The following is a 19,074-nucleotide window of genomic DNA, read 5'->3' as shown; positions in this document are numbered from 1 at the left end:
GTTCAGAAAAGAAACATATATTTGAATTATGTTAGATGAAAAACACATTTTCAGGTAAAAGGTTATTGCATACAGGTAAAAGGTAATTAATTAACAGGTAGATAAGTCATGTTAGTGAAAAGGGTTATAAAAGCTAAATATATTATGATAACAAAAATAAATTCATATTATACATCAACTCTAATCTGATCTATAGTAACTAGGCCTTATAGGTTTATTTACAGGTAAACAGGTAAATTACAGGTAAACAGGTAAATTACAGGTAAACAGGTAAATTACAGGTAAATTGTACAGGTAACACATCAAATTTACCAGACGTGTGCTTTTTTAAGAAAAGAATCTGAACCTAGAAAGCAAAGTGCACTGAGTTAAATAAAACCATAAATACCCAGATGTGTAAACTGACAGACAATTGGCAAATTACAAAATGGGGGTTCTGGAAGTTACGCCCCCCCCTTTTTTTATTTTTTTTTGATGAAAATTAACAAAAAAGATTTACAAAGTTCAAATTATCTAGATCCATCCTTCTAGAATTCCAATTCTTTCTTTATTGTTTATCTAATATACAAACAAGTAAACAAATTATTTAAAGCAGCACCATAGCAATAAAACCATACAGAAGTCAATACATAGAAAGTGATATATTAGTTTTGTGCATTTTGATTAATTTCATTGACATGAACTGAAGAAATAACATATATGTAACAGGTTATGCAAATAGCTAAAAAAAAAACATAATAATAATTTGTTCTAAATTTCACAGTCAAAATGTGAAGCAAAAAGTCTCCAAGAGTCAGAAACAGACAGAAAACAAAATCAACTTTTAATGAGAAGGTCGCCTTTTTTTAAATCCATTAGGAGAGGAAAAAACCAAACATCATCTGGACAGTCGTCATATCGAATATTGTATTCAGTTTTGACTGTATCTGCTTTCAACTTTTTTATGCTGATAACTTTGGCATCAAACCACTGTATAGTGTTATTTTCACTACATTTTTGTGAAATTTTTTTCCCAACCAGATCTTTTGGATTTTCTACATAATAAGGCAAAGACTCTTTTTGTTGTTTTATTTGTCTAGACAATCTTTCACCTGATAATTTAGAGAACAAAAGATTCTTTTTTGATTGCAGAGACTCTTGAATCTGATCTTCAGATTTATACGACATAGCACATTCACTAGACACAGAATCTTGCTCATCATCATTTAAATCATTCAACTCTAAAATTTTTGTTAGGTTATCTTGTAATTCTAAATTTGAATATTTTTTCTTATTGTATGTTTCCTGAAAGAGCTCTTTTGAACCTTTTGAAAGTAAAACCACTTTGTGAAATTTTATTTGTACCAATAGTGCCTCTCTCAATTTTTTTGCTTCTAATTCATTGATTTTTTCTTCCATTTGAGATTTATCCCAGACACCACCAAATTTAATAATTTCTCGACTAACAGACAACTTATTTGTCATTTTAGTTTGCTCTGATTTTTCTTGCTTTGCTTTTTTTTCTGCAAGTTTATTTGCAATTTGTGTTTCAACCTCTTTTTGTCTATTTTGAATAATTTGAATGTATTGAGGAGCAAGTTTCTGGGCACTTTCAAGAGCAGCATGCCTTTCACTAACAGGCAAATTACATAGCCATTTAGAGGGTTTGTTTCTTGTCCACATAAGCACAGTTTCTAGAGTGGAGGATTTGGCTGCAGGCTTGGCCTTTAATAAATTATCAAGGATAGCCATATCCCGTTCACTGATGGCATTTGTTTTAGGGACATTTTTTGACATTTCTTTAATGTTTTTTGATGGTTCCCAATATGAACCTCCAGGTAACTGACTTGCTGCCTGCCTTTCTAGTATGATTTGCAGCTGTGCACATAATAATTCAAGAGCAATTTGGGTAAAAGAGTCTAGCTGGGGGTCATTTGTTTCTTTAAAAAGTTCATTGTATAGGTCATCCTTGTCCAACAAGCTGACATCATACATTAATGCCCCAGAAAAAGGTTCAGAACCATCAGCTGCCCACTGACTCAGACAAAGTTTCATTTGAAGTAAATGATTATTGATATCTAAGATAGAACCTTCTTGTTCTAATATCTTCCAAAAAGGAGCAGTTACCAATTTATCCAACATGCCCATAGCTCTAGCACCAGCAATAAAAACTTTGGCTTTTATATCAAAAAGGACAGACTTTAACAAACCATTTGGTTCAGGATAATCCTGTAGTAACTCTAAAATATCCTTTCTGTGAAAGTATACAGCAGCACAGTCATGAAATGCAATATTTATTCTATGCCCATGAAATGTTACCAAATGGTTTTTAATGTCTCGCCCCTTAAGAAAAACTTCCCAGAATGCCCCTATTCCTGACTTGTCTGACCCTCTTTTTGTAAGTGCCTTTGCTGCTGTTCTAGCTAAGCGAAACGTACCACTTTCATCACTTTCAAAAGAAAATGGGTTTCTGCTATCAGTGACAGAATCTTCAAATAATTTCAGGGCTTTGTCAGCTGCTGTTCCAAAATTTGCCAGAAGATGCAACCTACATGCAAATCTACCCATTTTTGTAATATCAGACTTTTCATTTTCAGTCAAATTTTCAAAATTATCAATTACCGTTGGTAAAAGATCTTTCCTAATTTTTTCTATATTTTCATTAAAAACATTATTAGTGGCACATTGGTCACTTAGGAAACATTTAATAGAGGTGATAAGCTTGGCCTTAACTTTAGTGCTATCTTCATCTGGGTTTGAGTAAGACCTAGCAAGGTCATCTATAATATTATTAAAACATTTTGTGTATGTAGCAGCATCACCACCGCCTACTTTACTTAAACCCAGTGATAGATTTGAGCCATCTTTAAGTGTGACCTGCATGCCTTCATAATGGTCATGGTATTTTGTTGTTGCATCTTGATGCAGAACATTACCTCTTGACTCTGTAGGCTTATAATTGGTAAGCATGGCTTCACAAGCCTGTTTACATGCTACAATTTTAGCTTCCACCATAAGTCTACTACTTATTAGGCTCTTGCTTGGTAGCCTTTCTGGTAATTTCCCTGTTAGATTTTTTAATACAGAGGTTATAACAATAGGTAGTTTATTTAAACTAACATTTCCCTCTGTTACTAGCTGCATACAGCATTCTCTAACCTCATTTGTATATTTACCATTTTCAAAAGTAGAAATTGTGTCACCCTCTAAAAATGCATTCACCTTCTCTAGACCCTTTATCTGCTCATTTAAATCTTTTTTCTCATACTCAAAATTTTCTATTTCAATTTCATGCTGTTCTTTGAGTATTTTTTTTTCATTAACAGTTTTCTCAAACTTTTTATTTAATAATGACACTCTTTTTTGTAAAGCAACTTTCTGTTTATTTAATATTTGCTGCTGTTCTGAAAGTGTATGCTTTTCAGCTTCTTTTTCAAATAAATGTTCCCACAAATCATCTATTTCATTTTTGTATTTTTCTGAATCCTCTCTTAATACATCTTCATTCAAAATTATGCCTTCCTTCTCACCCAATTCTTCCCATAATTGTTCATTTTCATTTGTTTTTGATTTCAAATCTTGGGTCAATATTTTAATTTTTTCATTCTTTCTTTTCAACTTTTTATTTACATTTTTAATGCCATATGTCCCTAACTTAGATTTAGCTTCAGCAAGCTGTTGAATTTTAGTGTCTAGTTTTTCAGACTGAATTTTATATTTTTCCTCTAATTTGTTTAAAGTACTTTCAATTTTTCATTGTTGTTATTGAATTGTACTGTTTCTGAATTACACTCAGATATAATTGTATTACAATTTATTACAAGAGACTCATAACTCTCTTTTAAAACATTGTAATCATCAATGACCTCATCTAAATCATCAGATTTGTTTTCTAGTTTCCTCTTTAAAACCCTATTTTCTATTACAACTTCTTTTGTTTTATCAACAATCTTTTTTGCCAAAGCTTCGCAGCGGTATTAAGGCACTTTTTTGTAAAAAACTATAAAATTGCATCCATAAACATGATAATTTTATATGAACCGTTTTAACAAGTTTGGCGGTTATTTTTATTTCTGTTAATCAATGTATAATATTAATCAAATCAATAGATCCCATTGAAACCAATTTTAAAATTTCATAAAGTGAAAGTAGTCACGTGACACCAAGTTCTATAAATATCTTTCATCAATATTAAAAATGCAAAGTGCAGGTGCAAGATGATATCTTTCGATACTATATGAACAACCAATGCAAAGGATTTGAACTATATTTAAAGGAAAATGCTGCCACTTGGCTTATTTTTCGTAACAATAACCTTTATTTTTCATTTACAATTGCAAATTGTATCAAACAGTACCTAACGGCTTCATCTGAAGTATTTTTACACGCATTGTCAATCTTTAACAGTTAAGTGGCAGCACTTTTCTAATAGTTGAGGCTTTTTTGAATCGGTATATATTTAGAAATAATAGCTCCTATGAGGATAAGCACCTGCACTTTTCAATTTTTGTACAATCATTTTGTTTATTTTTTCAGATAATTCCAGTAAAACATTCAGATGATAAAGAAGAAACTTGATTGCGGAATTTGTGTACGTTTCCTTTTCCGGCGTTATTAAAAGTTTCATGGGCGGCAAAATTAATTTTTAACAATGTTTTTTTAATTTAATTTAGAGAGCAGAAACTTTAATATAAATGGTAAAGAATATTTGCGGCAGTTCTTATATCAAATAATTATTTTGTAAATTTTACTTGACATATTAATGGAATGTGCAACAATTGAGAAAAGGGGAGACAAGATGAAATAAATATTCCTACATCTTCTTGTCTTTATATATTTTCGTTAACTTACCTCAAACAACTTGGTATTCTGCATTAAACATATATATATACATAACCAATGTTACTTCTAGACTCAAATGTAAACAGTACCCAGTTGCTATTTCTCAATCACCCCTGGTTGAAAATGAACCACTACCAGAACTATATTATGAAGATGAAGACTTTCAATCGAAAATCAACTTGGAAAATAATCCATCATCATCAAATGCTTACCATCTAAATATGAAATAAGATTCCATGTGTATACTTGAGATATTTTTTTCAATTATTGAATGCTTTAAAATGGTAATGACAACATCACAATGCAATGAAATTTTCTTTTCGATTTTCATACCAATTGTCCTTTTATATTACAATACCACCACCATGGGTTGCCACTTGAAACAATGAAACCGTTCTCAAAACTCCTATAGAAAGATGACAGTATACATCTATACCCCATTTCATACAATCAAACACCAATTGGGCATAATGGATCCCATCTTTGAACAGAATCAGGTTCCATAGATCAAACACTGGTTAACCACCTTTTTTCTTTATATAACAAGTGCTAAAACCCTTTTACAATTTACATACGAGGCAAGCATTGAAGAAATTGAACATTTGGAATCCTTGTTCGTCCATGCCAACTAAATAATCTGAAGGATAATTCATAATCTTTCCAATTTATAGTTGATGCCACAAAAGATTGTTAACCGCTTTGACCATTTTTTGTCTTTTTTTATTCAAACTTACTTGACAAGTTCTCTTTGTGTTTGCAAAAAGAAAAACTAATAACAACCTGATAAATGAACATAAAATTTTATTAAATGAAATTAAGAAAATCAATAAATGACACATTTTACATTTACTGGCAAATAAAAACAATATTACAAGTGAATTAAAACATTAAATAAAATTTGTAAGGGTTCCACGGAACCCAGTGTCTCGCCTGTTTTAGCTGTAAATCGCAGGCTCAATAACAATGAGGAAAAAAATCAATTAAAATATTCCTCTTGTTACTATTTTATGATTGTAAAGAAAATCTAAGTCCATTTAAAAGTAAATTACAGAAAAAAATGAGTAATCTTTTTACAAACTTTACTTCTGGATACAATCTTATGATCATAAATAAGCTTCTGTCATTGTTTGGTACAAACCCAGGATAGTTTAAGAAAGTTATTAAAATTTTAAAAACTTTAACCACAGAGTGAATGTAATGGTTCCCCGCAGAAAAACTAAGTCCATTTAAAAGTGAAATATGGAAAAAATGGATTTATTTATTTACAAAATTTACTTCTGGATACTATCTTATAATCATAAACAAGCTTCTGTCCAAGTTTGGTACAAACCCAGGGTAGTTTAAGAAAGTCATTAAAATTCTAAAAACTTTAACCACAGAGTGAATGTTTTGTTTCCCCGCAGAATAAACTAAGTCCATTTATAGTAAAATACGGAAAAAATGGAATTTTATTTTTACAAAATTTACTTCTGGATACTATCTTATTATCATAAACAAGCTTCTGTCCAAGTTTGGTACAAACCCAGGATAGTTGGAGAAAGTTATTAAAATTCTAAAAACTTTAACCACAGAGTGAATATTTGTTGACGCCGCAGACGGAATGTAGAATCGCTTAGTCTCGCTTTTTCGACTTAAGTCAAAGGCTCGACTAAAACAAAATAACAGGAGACCGTCCATGACAGTAAACAGGATTTGTGTCCAGACAATTTTTAATATCAAAAGAACCATAATTAATGAATGGTGAAAGTGAAAATCCTCAATATCACGATCTCCATTTTGTCATCAGTAACAATATATCAAAATTTTAAAAACTTTGGTTTAATGGTTCACGAGTAAATGCACCACAACTGGAATAATTTTAATCTTTCAATAACCATTACTCCTTTCCATATCATCCCGGAAAATTGAAAAGTCTGAGAAACTGTATTGCTCAAGAAAAAGAAGCATTGTTAACTGCAAACATCATTTTCAATAAAAATTAAAAGTTTAAACATTGCCTTCACAAGAATGTGTAAGTTCACAGATGCCCCACTCGGATTTTCACAATTTCATGTTCAATGAAACATGAAATTGTTTAAAAAGTCTAATTAAGCATTAAATTAGAAAGATTGTATCATAAGGAACATGTGTACTCAGTTTCAAGTTGATTGGACCTCAGCTTCATCCAAAGCTACCTTGACCAAAAACTTGAAGTTGAAGCGGGAAAGATTGCAGACAAACGAACGAATAGTCGCACAGACAAGAAAAAAAAAAGGCCCTCTACTACCTTCGGTGGGGCATAATACAATAATTGAATACTTTATAACATAAATAATACAAATTGCATAAAAATTTTAACTTCCAGTATCTGAAAAAATTGACAGACTTTGAAAACTTAATATTGACCAATGAACTAAAAAATTGGGTACCGACAGATGACATCTGACAACCAGATAAATATATCCAGCTGTAGTTGACCTTGCAGCATTCAAATAACTTACCAAACAAGACAAAAATAACATCTATGAATGCACCATTGGTTCATATTGAGTTTGATTAAATATTGGCATAAAAGTGCTACACATTTTTTACAGATTTGTTTAGAAGTTATAAAAGTTTCTCAATTACTCTACACAAAAAAAATGGCAAGTGTATAGCTAATAAGCTGCTTACCTATATAAAATAAGACACACTTTCAATAGTTTACATGTTTAAATATGGAGAAAAAAAATAAAATAGGTTACACTGACTTCAGTGATAATGAAAATACCCAAAAAACTATGATTCTGCAATAATATTAACATAAAATATTAAGAAATTGGAACAGCATTAAGTTTTTTTTGGACTTGCCATTATTAACACTTTTTGGTTTAATAAAAAAAAATGGTTGAAATTCTTGTGGTTTAACCCAAAAATTAATTCACTATTCTGATCCATTAATATATGTTTGATACAAATTAAACAATTTTTACAATGGTGTTAAATTTTTAATTCAAATAGATGAAAAAAATTGAAATGGTCCAAAAGCTATGCTATTACATCAGACAGACTTTAAATAATCATTCTATTCCCCTCGAGTGTTTATTTGCCCTTAGGCCAAACATAAAAGTGCATGTTTACCTTCACATGCTGAAAAAAATAGGGTAGGTAGGTAGGGATTTTTAAACAAAAAATTTCTACATTGAGACTATGGGAGCAACATTGTGACTTTAACAGTGCTCAATCTAAAATGGCAAAATAACAAGCTGTCAGGGGATAAAAATTAGGTTAGGGTGGGGTACAGTAATCACAAAACTTTTTTAATGGCCTTACCTATAAATTTAAAGCATTCAAAACGCTCTGGATAAGGTCATGTTCTTTTAACAATCAAAGTTGAACTGAAACATATTGCATTAAAATAGCAATGACTTCATTGTATTTTAAGCTTTGCCAATATTTATTTTTTTGTCATAATTATTCAATATTTTACCCAGCTCATTCTGTGAGATTTGATTTAGTTGTTTAGCAAAAAAAAAAAAAAACTGACATAGGAAAAGCTTAAAATATATGAACAAATATGAAAATTAACTCAAGTATACACATAATGCAATAATTTCAGAGAAAACATATATACAGTGATAACAGTTGTCATGAAATGAAAAAATGAATTTCTGCAACTTTGGGAAAGTCATCCTATCAAGAGACACAAAGGACTTGTCATCAATTGAAGCATGGAGAGTTAATAAAGAATGTACAAAACCTCCAAAAATTAGCAACAATTTCAGTTTAAGAGAGCGCTATTCTAATTATGAAGAATACATGGAAAACTTTCCAAAAATGTCTATAAAGTATGACTCCTTCCAAATCAAAATACCTCGCCTGCAAGAATACTTGACCAACAAAAAGTATTGGATTGAAAAAAACAAAAATGGGGAACAAAAGACATTTCTAGAGTACTTCTCATTAAAAAAATGGATTAGCCTGTCCGGGAAAGAAAGAAATGAACATTCTTTGGAAAACTGCAATCCCTGCAATTCCATACATGGTCACATTTCTAAATTACACAAATCTGCACCAGAAAAAACAGTTGCATTGAATGCATTATGTAGCAATGCTACACAAACAATGATTGACATTACCTCCCCAAAAGCAGCTAAAGGGAGTAAAACAAAGGGACTTGACATAGTAAAAAAATTTGTCAAAATGATTCAGCCAGTTGTGGAGACAAAAATGAACATAAAATTCGACCAATCTATTTCCGTTAGCATGTCTCCCAAATCAACACCGCAGGATAGGAAAAAAGAAATTAACAAAAATATCATTGAAAGTCGAAATAAATTTGCTCAATCAATAACTGATAGCGGAAATGATGTATATAGTTTCCTGGCTTCTGGGAAGTCATATAAACAGTATAACAGAGACAGAATGTCTACTTGTTTTGAATCCAAACAAATGGCTAGTGAGCGAACATTTAAGACCACCACAGCAAAAAATCAGCATAAACCTAAAAAACATCATGGGAAATTTGAAAGTTACAACTTTGACAAACAAGAATTTTTGAGGTATATAACTGAAAAACCAAAAGGTTCCCATATCAATTGGACACAGCTGGCTAGACTATTCAAAGTAAAAATAAACGACAAAACTCCACAAAATGGTGGGCAGATATTGCAGGCATATGCCAAATACAACAAGATCGACATTACTTCATTTGCAGGACATCTGAGCATGTACCAAAAACGTGTCAGAAGAGCTAAAAAGATAATTAGTATGAAAACAACCAAAGTAACAATACCAACACCAAGACCTGCAAAAAAACTAAAAGAGGATATAATGAAAAAATTACAGTCAGGGGATATATACATTGGTGAGGAAGTTGCACCTAAAAATATCACTACTACAAAAATCGACAGCAGTGGCGCTCTAGTTGAAGAAAATCAAAATGTTTATGGTCGCAAAATACCACTTGCACATATAAGACAGACTGCTCTTCAGGATCAAATCCAACTTGGAATTTTGAACCATCATTCTGATCAGGATTACGAGAATCTGTCTGATGAAGATGTCCAACAACGCTATACCAGGATCGGTGAAGATCAGCCTGAAATAAAAGAAGAGGCCATCAACAAGCTGAAACAATTAGAAAGAACAAGACATCTTAAAATTTGGCACGATCATAGTGATATATTAAACCACTCCTACATCTGTTTTATGGTATCCTGGCTTTATGATCCAGCTAATTTTTTGACGGACAAGGAATATGTACAAAAATATCCGAATAGAAAGCCAATCAACATTCAGTCAGCAGTAGAGAGACCAAAAATTTATCTATTTGGTCAATCAGGTAATTTGACCGAACATGTTACTTTCAGAAAAGCGAAATCAGTCTATAAAAAAATGGGGACTTTCCCAAAAATTTAACCTTCATCAGGAACGCTCAAGTGTTAAATTTTAATCTCATCTACAACAAAGAGCACCTCAACCAAAAACTTTAACCTTATACTGAATGAACTATATAGTGGAAGAAGCAGATACCAATTTTAGAATTTGGTTTCTGACAAATGAACTTTTGAATTGAGCATGCTATCTATATATGTAGCTAATTTCACAACTTAAACAGTCTTGGCATAAATTAAAAATTGCCAAAGAAATGTACATTTCCATAGGACTCACAATTAGCTATTTTGGATCTCTCATTAAAACAGCGGTCTAAAGCGTTCTTGGTTTAAAATTTTTAAGATCAATTCAATACACTACCGAGTACATAAATTCAGTTTAGAAAAAAAAGTCTCGTATCAATTTTGTTGAAAAATTGAAATCTGCTAAAATCCCCCCCCCCCCCCCCCCATCTTAATAAAACACGCAAGTCGACATTTAAACTCAAAATAAGCACAAATCTGATTCGCTTATTTCTGGACTAATTCAATTTAAGAAGCATTTCACAAGATTGTTTGAAGCTTCTTAACAATTATATTATAAAACAACAACATCATACTAACCCTGATAAAAAAGGCTCATTCTTCTGGACATGTTTCAATTCTTCTTTCAGGTGCAAGCTAGAAAAAAATGATATTAAAAAAATCATGAATATATGAATATACATGCAGGCCAAAATATCACATATAGTATAAAATATAGCAGTTAAAAGTAGGGATTTTCAAAAATGATTTGCAAATCAAATAATAACAATAAAATTCAACTTCACAGAAATCTTTAATTAATAGGTTTTCAATTTAGTTTCAATTTTGACATTTCGAAAACTAACTAATGGATATCTGGATTTTGCCACTTTGAAAAAATTAAGGTAGATAAGGCGTCTTCCTCCCTCTAGGATTTGGGAATACCAGAAAACAAGGTCTAGATTTTTCAAAGAATGTGGATTTTTTTTTTAGGAAAGTAGGTAATTCATGTGTAAGAACTTTCATTCCAATATAGAGAATAACATATTTTATCATATTTATGGTTACATTTTACCAAAAAATGGAAACTCTTGTTTGATTAGTTTTTTCCAACTTTGCCACATAAGGGAGGGGGGGGGGGGGGGCAACTCAAATGCAAGGGCAGATAATTCCTATTTAGGTACTTTACAATAGAATGTGTTAGAAATTATCCCATTTTATAATGTAGCAAGAAAAACAGGTCGGGTGACCCCATTTTTCTTTTTCTTAAGGTAGATCACCAGTATATATTTTTTGAGACAGATTTTTTTTATAATTTGCCAAAATGAAGATTTTAATATGCTCTTTTCAAAAATTTAATAAAAAGGATGGGTCACCGTGCTATTTTTCAAGCAATGAGTCGTTGAAAATTGCAAAAATTTGGTTAGTTTGTTCATGAAAAAACACATTAGTGTGCATACAAAAAATTCTATGAGATAGAATTTTGAAATAAATTGTGAGAAGAAAGGTTTCATAATATGTTTTAAGAAAATAAAAAGAAAACACCGTGTCACCGAACTTGTTTTCTTGCTACAAGTAAAAATTAAAAATTTCCCTATTAGCCCAGTATAAATTTTGTACTAAAAGAGTTATCTCCCCTTAAATGGCTTATTTGAAAAAAATAGTTTAAAACCCCCAAAAAATAATATTTGTTAAAATATTTTGTATAATACGATTGATAAACAGGTTTTCTTCAAATAAAAAAAACAGTCTAACTATTGAATTGCAAATCTGTCTCTTAATTTGCAGATTTAGACAAATAACTAGACCGATTTTTTACTGTGATTGTACAATCCAAGATGGCGGTATACCATCAATCTACCTTAACTTAAAGCGTTCTAGTTAAGCTTTCTTCTCACATTTTTTTTTTTTTAAAAGCATGATTTAAACTACATTTTGAAAAATTATCAAAAAAATTATGGAATATAATTTAGACGCCACATCTACCCAATTGCTGTAAACTTTCTTACAATTCCAGGGAAATGTAAATATAACCTCTGCTGTATCCCCTTCAATCTGTTGACTTCTTTCTAAAATATAAAGCATGCTTACTAAAATATATATTCTTACAAATAAACCATTATTAAGGATGTTATGATTCGGATTTTTGTCTGAATTTTATAATCTTGGTTGGTTTTTGTCCTCGAGAGTGCGAAAAAAAATATGCCTGGTAACCCCCTCTTTTCTTTCATATAATTAATAATTTCTACGTATACCATTTCCATCATAAAAACTTCTTCCTTTAATTATTAGGTGCATTTTTCTGAAATTAATTTCAACTGCAATTTCAGGAAGTAGTGATATGGAACAAGTAATGTATTTAGAAACCAGAACAAGAGATTTAGAAGTTATCCATTTGTCCATATCTGAAGGTCCTGTGGAAGTATTTGATGTGGTACGTGTTTTCAGTGGCGATGGCCCAGCACGTCAGTTTGAAGCTGGTCAGCAACGTGGTGGCAACTATCCCTGCATTTGTGGTGCAAGAGCTGCTAACCATGGCAATCTCACTTTCTGTTACCATCTCAAGGTATTGGATTTTGACGACAGAAATAAAATTGCATCATCAGCAAATAGTCTTAGCAAACTGCAGAGAGGAAACATCAATCCTTTTCAGAATCTAAAAAAACAGGAAATTATTGATGAACTTGACAGCAGACACATTAACTTTTCCATTTCCAATAAAGCAGAACTTCAAGAAGAACTTACCTCTCTTTTGCATGGCATAGTTCGGCCTCCAGCACTCATGCTTTCACATCCAAAGAAATCTTCCTCAGAGCTTAATATTGGTCAGTATGAAGTCCTTGGATGTGAACCTCTTCACGACATAACCAATCTTGTCCAAAATGTTATCACTGAGCTGCCAAACCACATTAAAGACCCAGTAGTCCAAAAGCAGTTCCAGCATTTTACCGCCACTACAATAGGAAACAAAAACCAATTAAAGGGATCAGATGCTAGAATGTTTGCAGTCAAACTAACAAAATTTGCAACAACTCTGTACATAAATCAGCAATTAGACATCAATATAATGGAGCTTATTAACTCACTGATAGATATTGTCCACATCTGTTATAGTCCATTTGAGTCCAGAACTCCTAAATCCATCCTTAGACTCCATAACCAATGTTTCAAATTTGGAATCATGAGCAGAATTGTTTTTGGAATCCCAACAAAGATGACGACAAGGAAATTCTTTGGGAGCCATTTCCATAGTTTGACCGCCCATGCTTCTGAAACTTACCGCCTATTCAATTTGAAGTCTGTTGTTACAGAGCAGGAGGAAAGATGTTTTGGAGATCTTAGAAGAGTGTCTGAAAGTACAACAAACAGACAGGCAGGTCATATTGTTGACAATGCTATAATGCGCATAACAACCCAGCAACAGTTAGTTTACAAACAGAATTCCTTCGCCATCCAGGATTCCTCCATCAGCAAACAAGCTAGACTGCTTCCACCAAGGCCACGTACAATGTTTTCGTCAGAGCTGATTTCCAATCGGTCAGTCTTGTTCACATCTCACCTCAAAAGGATTGCTGACTTTATGATATGTGGCAAGGATGTGTGGTGGATGATGGAAGATGGCAACATTGTCTTTTTTGATGGACCAGATGATCCTCAGTTTCACCGTGAAGGACCAACCCTTCACCATTTCAGGTCATCTTCCCTGAAAAAAGAACAGAGTTTCCTGTTGAACACATGGCAATTAATTTTAGAAATGTTTGAGAAAGGTTCTTTAAAATTACCCTTAAATAAAGTAAAGGTAGTTGATGATGATGGTAAATCCAGATTTATATCTTTCGCATCTAACTCAAATAACAACAGAGCAGAACAAGGTAAAAAAGGGTTCAACACTTCAATACAATTTTCATATAAGTTGAAAGGAGAATATTGATCAAATTTTTTTTTGGTTTCGTTTTGAATGTTCTCGCAAATCATGATATAAAAATTATAAATTATTACATTAACTATTGAAATTCTACTACTCCAAATAATTTATTGGTCTAGTTATGATCATCAGTATTTTATTTTATTTTATTCATTTACAAAACGAAGATGGTGATGAAATATTGATGAAAAAGAAAAGAAATAAAAGCTTCACCCATCATCCTAAAAATTCAGATGGGTCAGATAGAAAACCATATTTTTTTTGAAGTCAGACTCATAAACAACTTATTTGAAATCGGATTTCATTTTTCTACTGTAGATGATGTCGTAGAAGAAATATCAATTCCAGAAAAGATTGCCACATTAGAAAGATGTGATGAGATTGCCACAACAGAAAGATCCGACGAAGAAACTCTCGAGAATGGTAAAAAAATATTAACATCTTGTCAGAACCGTTCCAAGAAAAAAAAATCAATTCAATTTGCATTAATTAACATGTTTAATGTCATGTAACGTTAAAGACTATATATTATAAACATATACCATGTATACCAAATATCAATCAATATCTTCAATCATGGTAAAAAAAGTGTCAAAAAAAATATTACTTTCTTTAAAATTGTGAAAAACAGATTTACATGACTTACAAATTGACACAATCCCGAGTTCCCTTTTGGTTTTTCAGGTAGTGACCAATAGTTGGTTTTTTGTCTTCTCAATAATTATTAACATTTAATAAATTCTGTTTGGAAACAGATGTACATGAATAACACATTTAAATGTTTAATTTTTCTACTGTAGATGATGTCATAGAAGAAATATATGTGTGTGAAGAGATTGCCACAACAGAAAGATGTAACAACGAAACTGTTGAGAATGGTATGAAAATTTTGAATTTTTATTCTTTTTGATCCTCAAGTCTAAATTTCAAAGAGCCATTATATGTAGGTTCTGAGAAACACATATATTGTACATAGTTATCTAGATATCGAGATACATTTGAAACATAATACCCATTACTATTGTAGGATGGCATAAATTATTGTTTCTTACCATAATTTTTTGTCTTTCAGATGAAGAAGACAAAGCTGCATCTGATTCAACTACTTTCTATGATATCGCTGAAATTGGTATTACCACTTCAAGAGGCAAAAACAGTGATGATCTAAAAGCTGATCATCATGATGCTGAAAGTAAGCGATCATGGTCATGCTGGTTCTGTAATGAAATATATGCTATATAACTTAAGGGTTAAGTGAACACTTTAATAATTTCAATTATACCATATAATTATATTTACATTAGAACTAGACCAGGGATTGAAACTGGGACCTACTCAACACACGAGTCAAGTTGATCTACCATCTGAGCTACCTAGTTTGGCCGAGAAAAAAAAAGACCTGTGTTTCCGGTAACCTGACCGACCCTGTTTTTTAGCCCCGACCCTAACTTTTTTATTGGATCTTCCCCCCAAAAAAAAAAATTTTTATCAACCGACCCTGATTTTGACACAGGCTTCTGATAGATGACATAATATTTTTCTCTCTTGCTTCCTCTTGCATAGAAAGCCAGTAAAACATTTTATTAATGTCAAAAGGTATTCCAAATAGGTTAAAATCCAAGAAATTTGCACAACAGGTGCTTCAGTGCTTCAAAAACATTGCAAATGGCACACTTCCGGTTTTTGAAACTAATTACGGATCCGGACTTGGAAAACCATGATCATTTTCCTGATTTCAAAAAAAAAAAAAAGAATTCCGACCTACCGACCCTATTTTTCAAAATGATGTTATCGGAAACACATATTTTTTTTTTAGGCCTTAACATTGATACTCAAGTCTACATATTGTTTGTAAACATCCAAGCAAGTCTATCAAAGTTTTGTTTTGCATGCTTAAATAGAAGAGGTGTAATATTTTCATAAGCGTTATATTTGCTTGTTTTTTAATCTGAATTTTAAAGGGAAGTTACTCTGAAATGGTGCATTTTCCAAAGGAATTCACATGAAATTTTGTCAAAAACTGTAGCTTGTGAAAATGCCCAGTGACCATCAATTGTTTAGTTGCCAAGACACCCATATCACCTTAAGCCCATTTCCGAATATCAGATATAAATCATGGACCTGGTGTCATGATGCATAGAAAACAAATCTCTAACACTTACCATAATTTTTTTTATTGATTTTCAGAGGGAAAACTTGATGACGATGACAAAGCTGCCTCTGAATCAAAAACATCCTACAGTATAAATGATATACTAGCTGCTCACCAACAAACTGAAAGTGAGTAAACATAATTTAAAAATGAAATACATTTTTTTAAATCAAAAGTTTTAGGGAAGTTGGAGTTTTTCACTTATTTTCAGGAGTGTAGACAATGCTTTACCATAATGTGTTCCACCTTGGAAAAGCATATACAAATTTAATCATCATCAATTTCAATACAAAAACTAGGCCAGGGATTGAACCTGGGACCTACTCAATACACCAGTTGAGTTGCTCTACTATCTGAGCTACCTAGTTAGCACTATTTGTTATTTCCCAATAATCATCTTAAAATTAATTATACTTTATTTGTTTCAATAGGAACAGCAACTAATTTAAATGACTTGACCAGTAGGATATGCCCCTCTAGTAACATTTAACATGGAAAAGATAATCGAGAAAAAAGTTTTTGATAATATATCATTTTTTTCTCTACAATTCAATCAATCTGCTAAAAAAATACCAACAGCCTGGAAATTTGCAAAATCTGTTCATTTGATTTTTTTGAAGACAGCATAATGATCAAAATAAAACTAGATAAAATATACATACCAAATTCCTCACTCTACCATCAATACTATTTTTCAGAACAAGGATTAGCCTTACAGAAAACAAAAGAAGATGAGAACAAAAAAGTCAGATACATGTACAACTCATATATCAAAGGTACATGTATACAATTGTTTGTAATCTAAGATTTTAAACGGCATTAATTAGCAAATTAAAAAAAAAAACATCATTTAATAATTAATTTTGAATGAAACAGGTTTTGTTTCTCAGCCCGTAGACATTAGACATAGTTTTGTCATGTGACCGTGACGTCATCATTGATTTTTTTCATGGTTAACTCGGGTTTGAAATAGAACTAAGAATTAAATTATAAGAAATATCTGTAATATTTGGTCTGTCTATTCGAAATAACATGAAAAATGTGATGCACATTGTAAGTGCACCTCATTTTTTATGCTATTCCGTCATGTACAGAAAAAATATAACAGTTATTCCTTTTTAAAGAACAAATCATCAAATACATGCTTATTATATATGATTTTACTTTAAAAATATAACACAAATGCTTTTAAGCATAACAAGACTTCAAAAGTTGAGTAAGCATCGTGCAAGAAAATTGAAAACCGGAAGTGAATGTCCTTTATAAGCCCATGGGCAAATACAGCTTTTTTTCGTATTGTCCCTGTTCGAAGTGGAAGATTAAATCTTGATTTATATCGACAGTGGAATGGTTTCAGTATTGCACATGCTGATTTATCTGTAGTAGGGCTTATCTAAAATTTGCTCATATCATTTAAATCAATATATATAGATATATATTCATACCTCTTACAGACAAGAAAATCGATGATGCAACGAGTACAACAACTGCAAGAAAGAAAGCGATCAAAAGAAAATTATTTGACGAAGATAAAGGTAAACACCATTACATTAAATTCTATTATACATATGATACCTTTCTGTTCCAAAATAACATTTTCCAAAAATGGTTCACATATCTGCAGCACACTCCCTAGTCTGTTGTCCTGCAATATAAAATTGCTCTGAGGAAAGCACATTATAAGTTCTAATATTTTACTTAAAAATAATATCTTGTATCTTATGATTTGATATTTCTTTCAGTCCAGAAATTCCTTTTCTAATGAAAAATCTTACTTGATACACTAAGTTAAAAGACTCATTCCTTTGTATTTTTTTCTTTTAAAAAATATAACACATTATAATTTACCTTATAGGCCAAGTGTACAAAAAATGTCTAGAAAAATATAGAAGTTTGATTACAACTGGCCATTAAATTTTCAAGTATAAAATAATTGCATGCTTCTTAATATTTTTGTTTTAGGTGAACAAGATTTCATAAATTTAAAGAAATTACCAAAAACAGACAAAATGAAAATGGTGAAGAACTTTATTGTTAACTCCAACAAAGGTGAGTTTGCTATTACAATACATAATTTTGAAGGCAAAACATTCAAGAAACCAAATAAATGTTTATAAAATTGTTATACATGTAAAAGCTTACTTACAAGATCCCATCCTTCAGAATTAAAATAATACAATTACTGCATACCACCTATGAGGTGGTAATCAGATTCCAGATTAATTCTAAACTTGCTTAATTTCTGTAGCAGTTCAGGTATCATTTATCTGAAATACAAAGTAATATACTATATACACAAGTTAAGTATAAGAAATTTAACAATATTGCGTATACAGCAAATTCAGATATATATAATTCTTGACGTTTTATCTTTTTATTGGATGGAAAATTTCATGAAGTACACATTTTTCTGATGACCAACAAATATATTCATACGCCAAAAAACATTTCACAACAGTCTATACCTTTTAAATGTGTTTGTGAGTGAATTGGTAGACTTTATACACTATGAATAAATTCCTTCAAATGCCATTTGATCCTATTATATCAATTTTTAGAGAATTGTTTTAAAACAAACATCTTTTTGGATTTTGTGTTGCCTTACTTTCATAATTTAAATCAAATGTATAATATTAGTTAATGCTGAAATTTGTTATTTCTTACTTCAGCTGTGGCAGATGTTCCAAAACATAGAAGTGAAGTGGACTTCTGCATGGAACTGCTTGGGGAAACAGATGACACTAGAAACGTCATCAAATTTCAGATGTCATTGGAAAAGCATCCGGGAAATAAATCCTTTGCCACATCTCTGGATATTC

The 19,074-nt window shown here is 31.4% G+C and overlaps 1 protein-coding gene and 1 long non-coding RNA gene across 2 annotated transcripts; one reads left to right on the top strand and one right to left on the bottom strand.

Moving 5' to 3' along the window:
• Positions 1-8,312: 8,312 nt before the first annotated feature.
• Positions 8,313-13,867, bottom strand: LOC134718910 (uncharacterized). The gene is made up of 5 exons (XM_063581758.1): positions 13,265-13,867; positions 12,924-13,132; positions 12,165-12,247; positions 10,779-10,835; positions 8,313-9,880 (listed from the first exon to the last, which is right to left on the bottom strand). The coding sequence occupies exons 2-5, from the start codon at positions 12,960-12,962 to the stop codon at positions 9,703-9,705; spliced, it is 357 nt and encodes a 118-aa protein (XP_063437828.1). The 5' UTR covers positions 12,963-13,132; positions 13,265-13,867; the 3' UTR covers positions 8,313-9,702.
• A 2,425-nt stretch (positions 13,868-16,292) lies between these two features.
• Positions 16,293-18,304, top strand: LOC134719717 (uncharacterized). Its single transcript, XR_010107677.1, has 4 exons — positions 16,293-16,383; positions 16,954-17,031; positions 17,710-17,790; positions 18,218-18,304. It is a non-coding gene; the product is annotated as an uncharacterized LOC134719717 (long non-coding RNA).
• The last annotated feature ends 770 nt before the right edge of the window (positions 18,305-19,074 follow it).

This window comes from Mytilus trossulus, chromosome 5 (assembly GCF_036588685.1).
Source record: "Mytilus trossulus isolate FHL-02 chromosome 5, PNRI_Mtr1.1.1.hap1, whole genome shotgun sequence".
Classification (NCBI taxonomy): Eukaryota; Metazoa; Mollusca; class Bivalvia; order Mytilida; family Mytilidae; genus Mytilus; species Mytilus trossulus.
The sequence above is the reverse complement of the archived record's forward strand: the minus strand, read 5'-3'. Positions and strand labels throughout refer to the sequence as shown.

Excerpts from the sequence above, each read along its gene's own strand:
- LOC134718910 (XM_063581758.1), bottom strand. The coding sequence starts at position 12,962 with ATGAGTGCTGGAGGCCGAACTATGCCATGCAAAAGAGAG. Across the intron at positions 12,248-12,923 it reads CTATGCCATGCAAAAGAGAG|AAAGAAGTCAACAGATTGAA; the intron begins GTAAGTTCTTCT and ends TTTATATTTTAG. Across the intron at positions 10,836-12,164 it reads AGAAAGTTTACAGCAATTGG|CTTGCACCTGAAAGAAGAAT; the intron begins GTAGATGTGGCG and ends ATTTTTTTCTAG.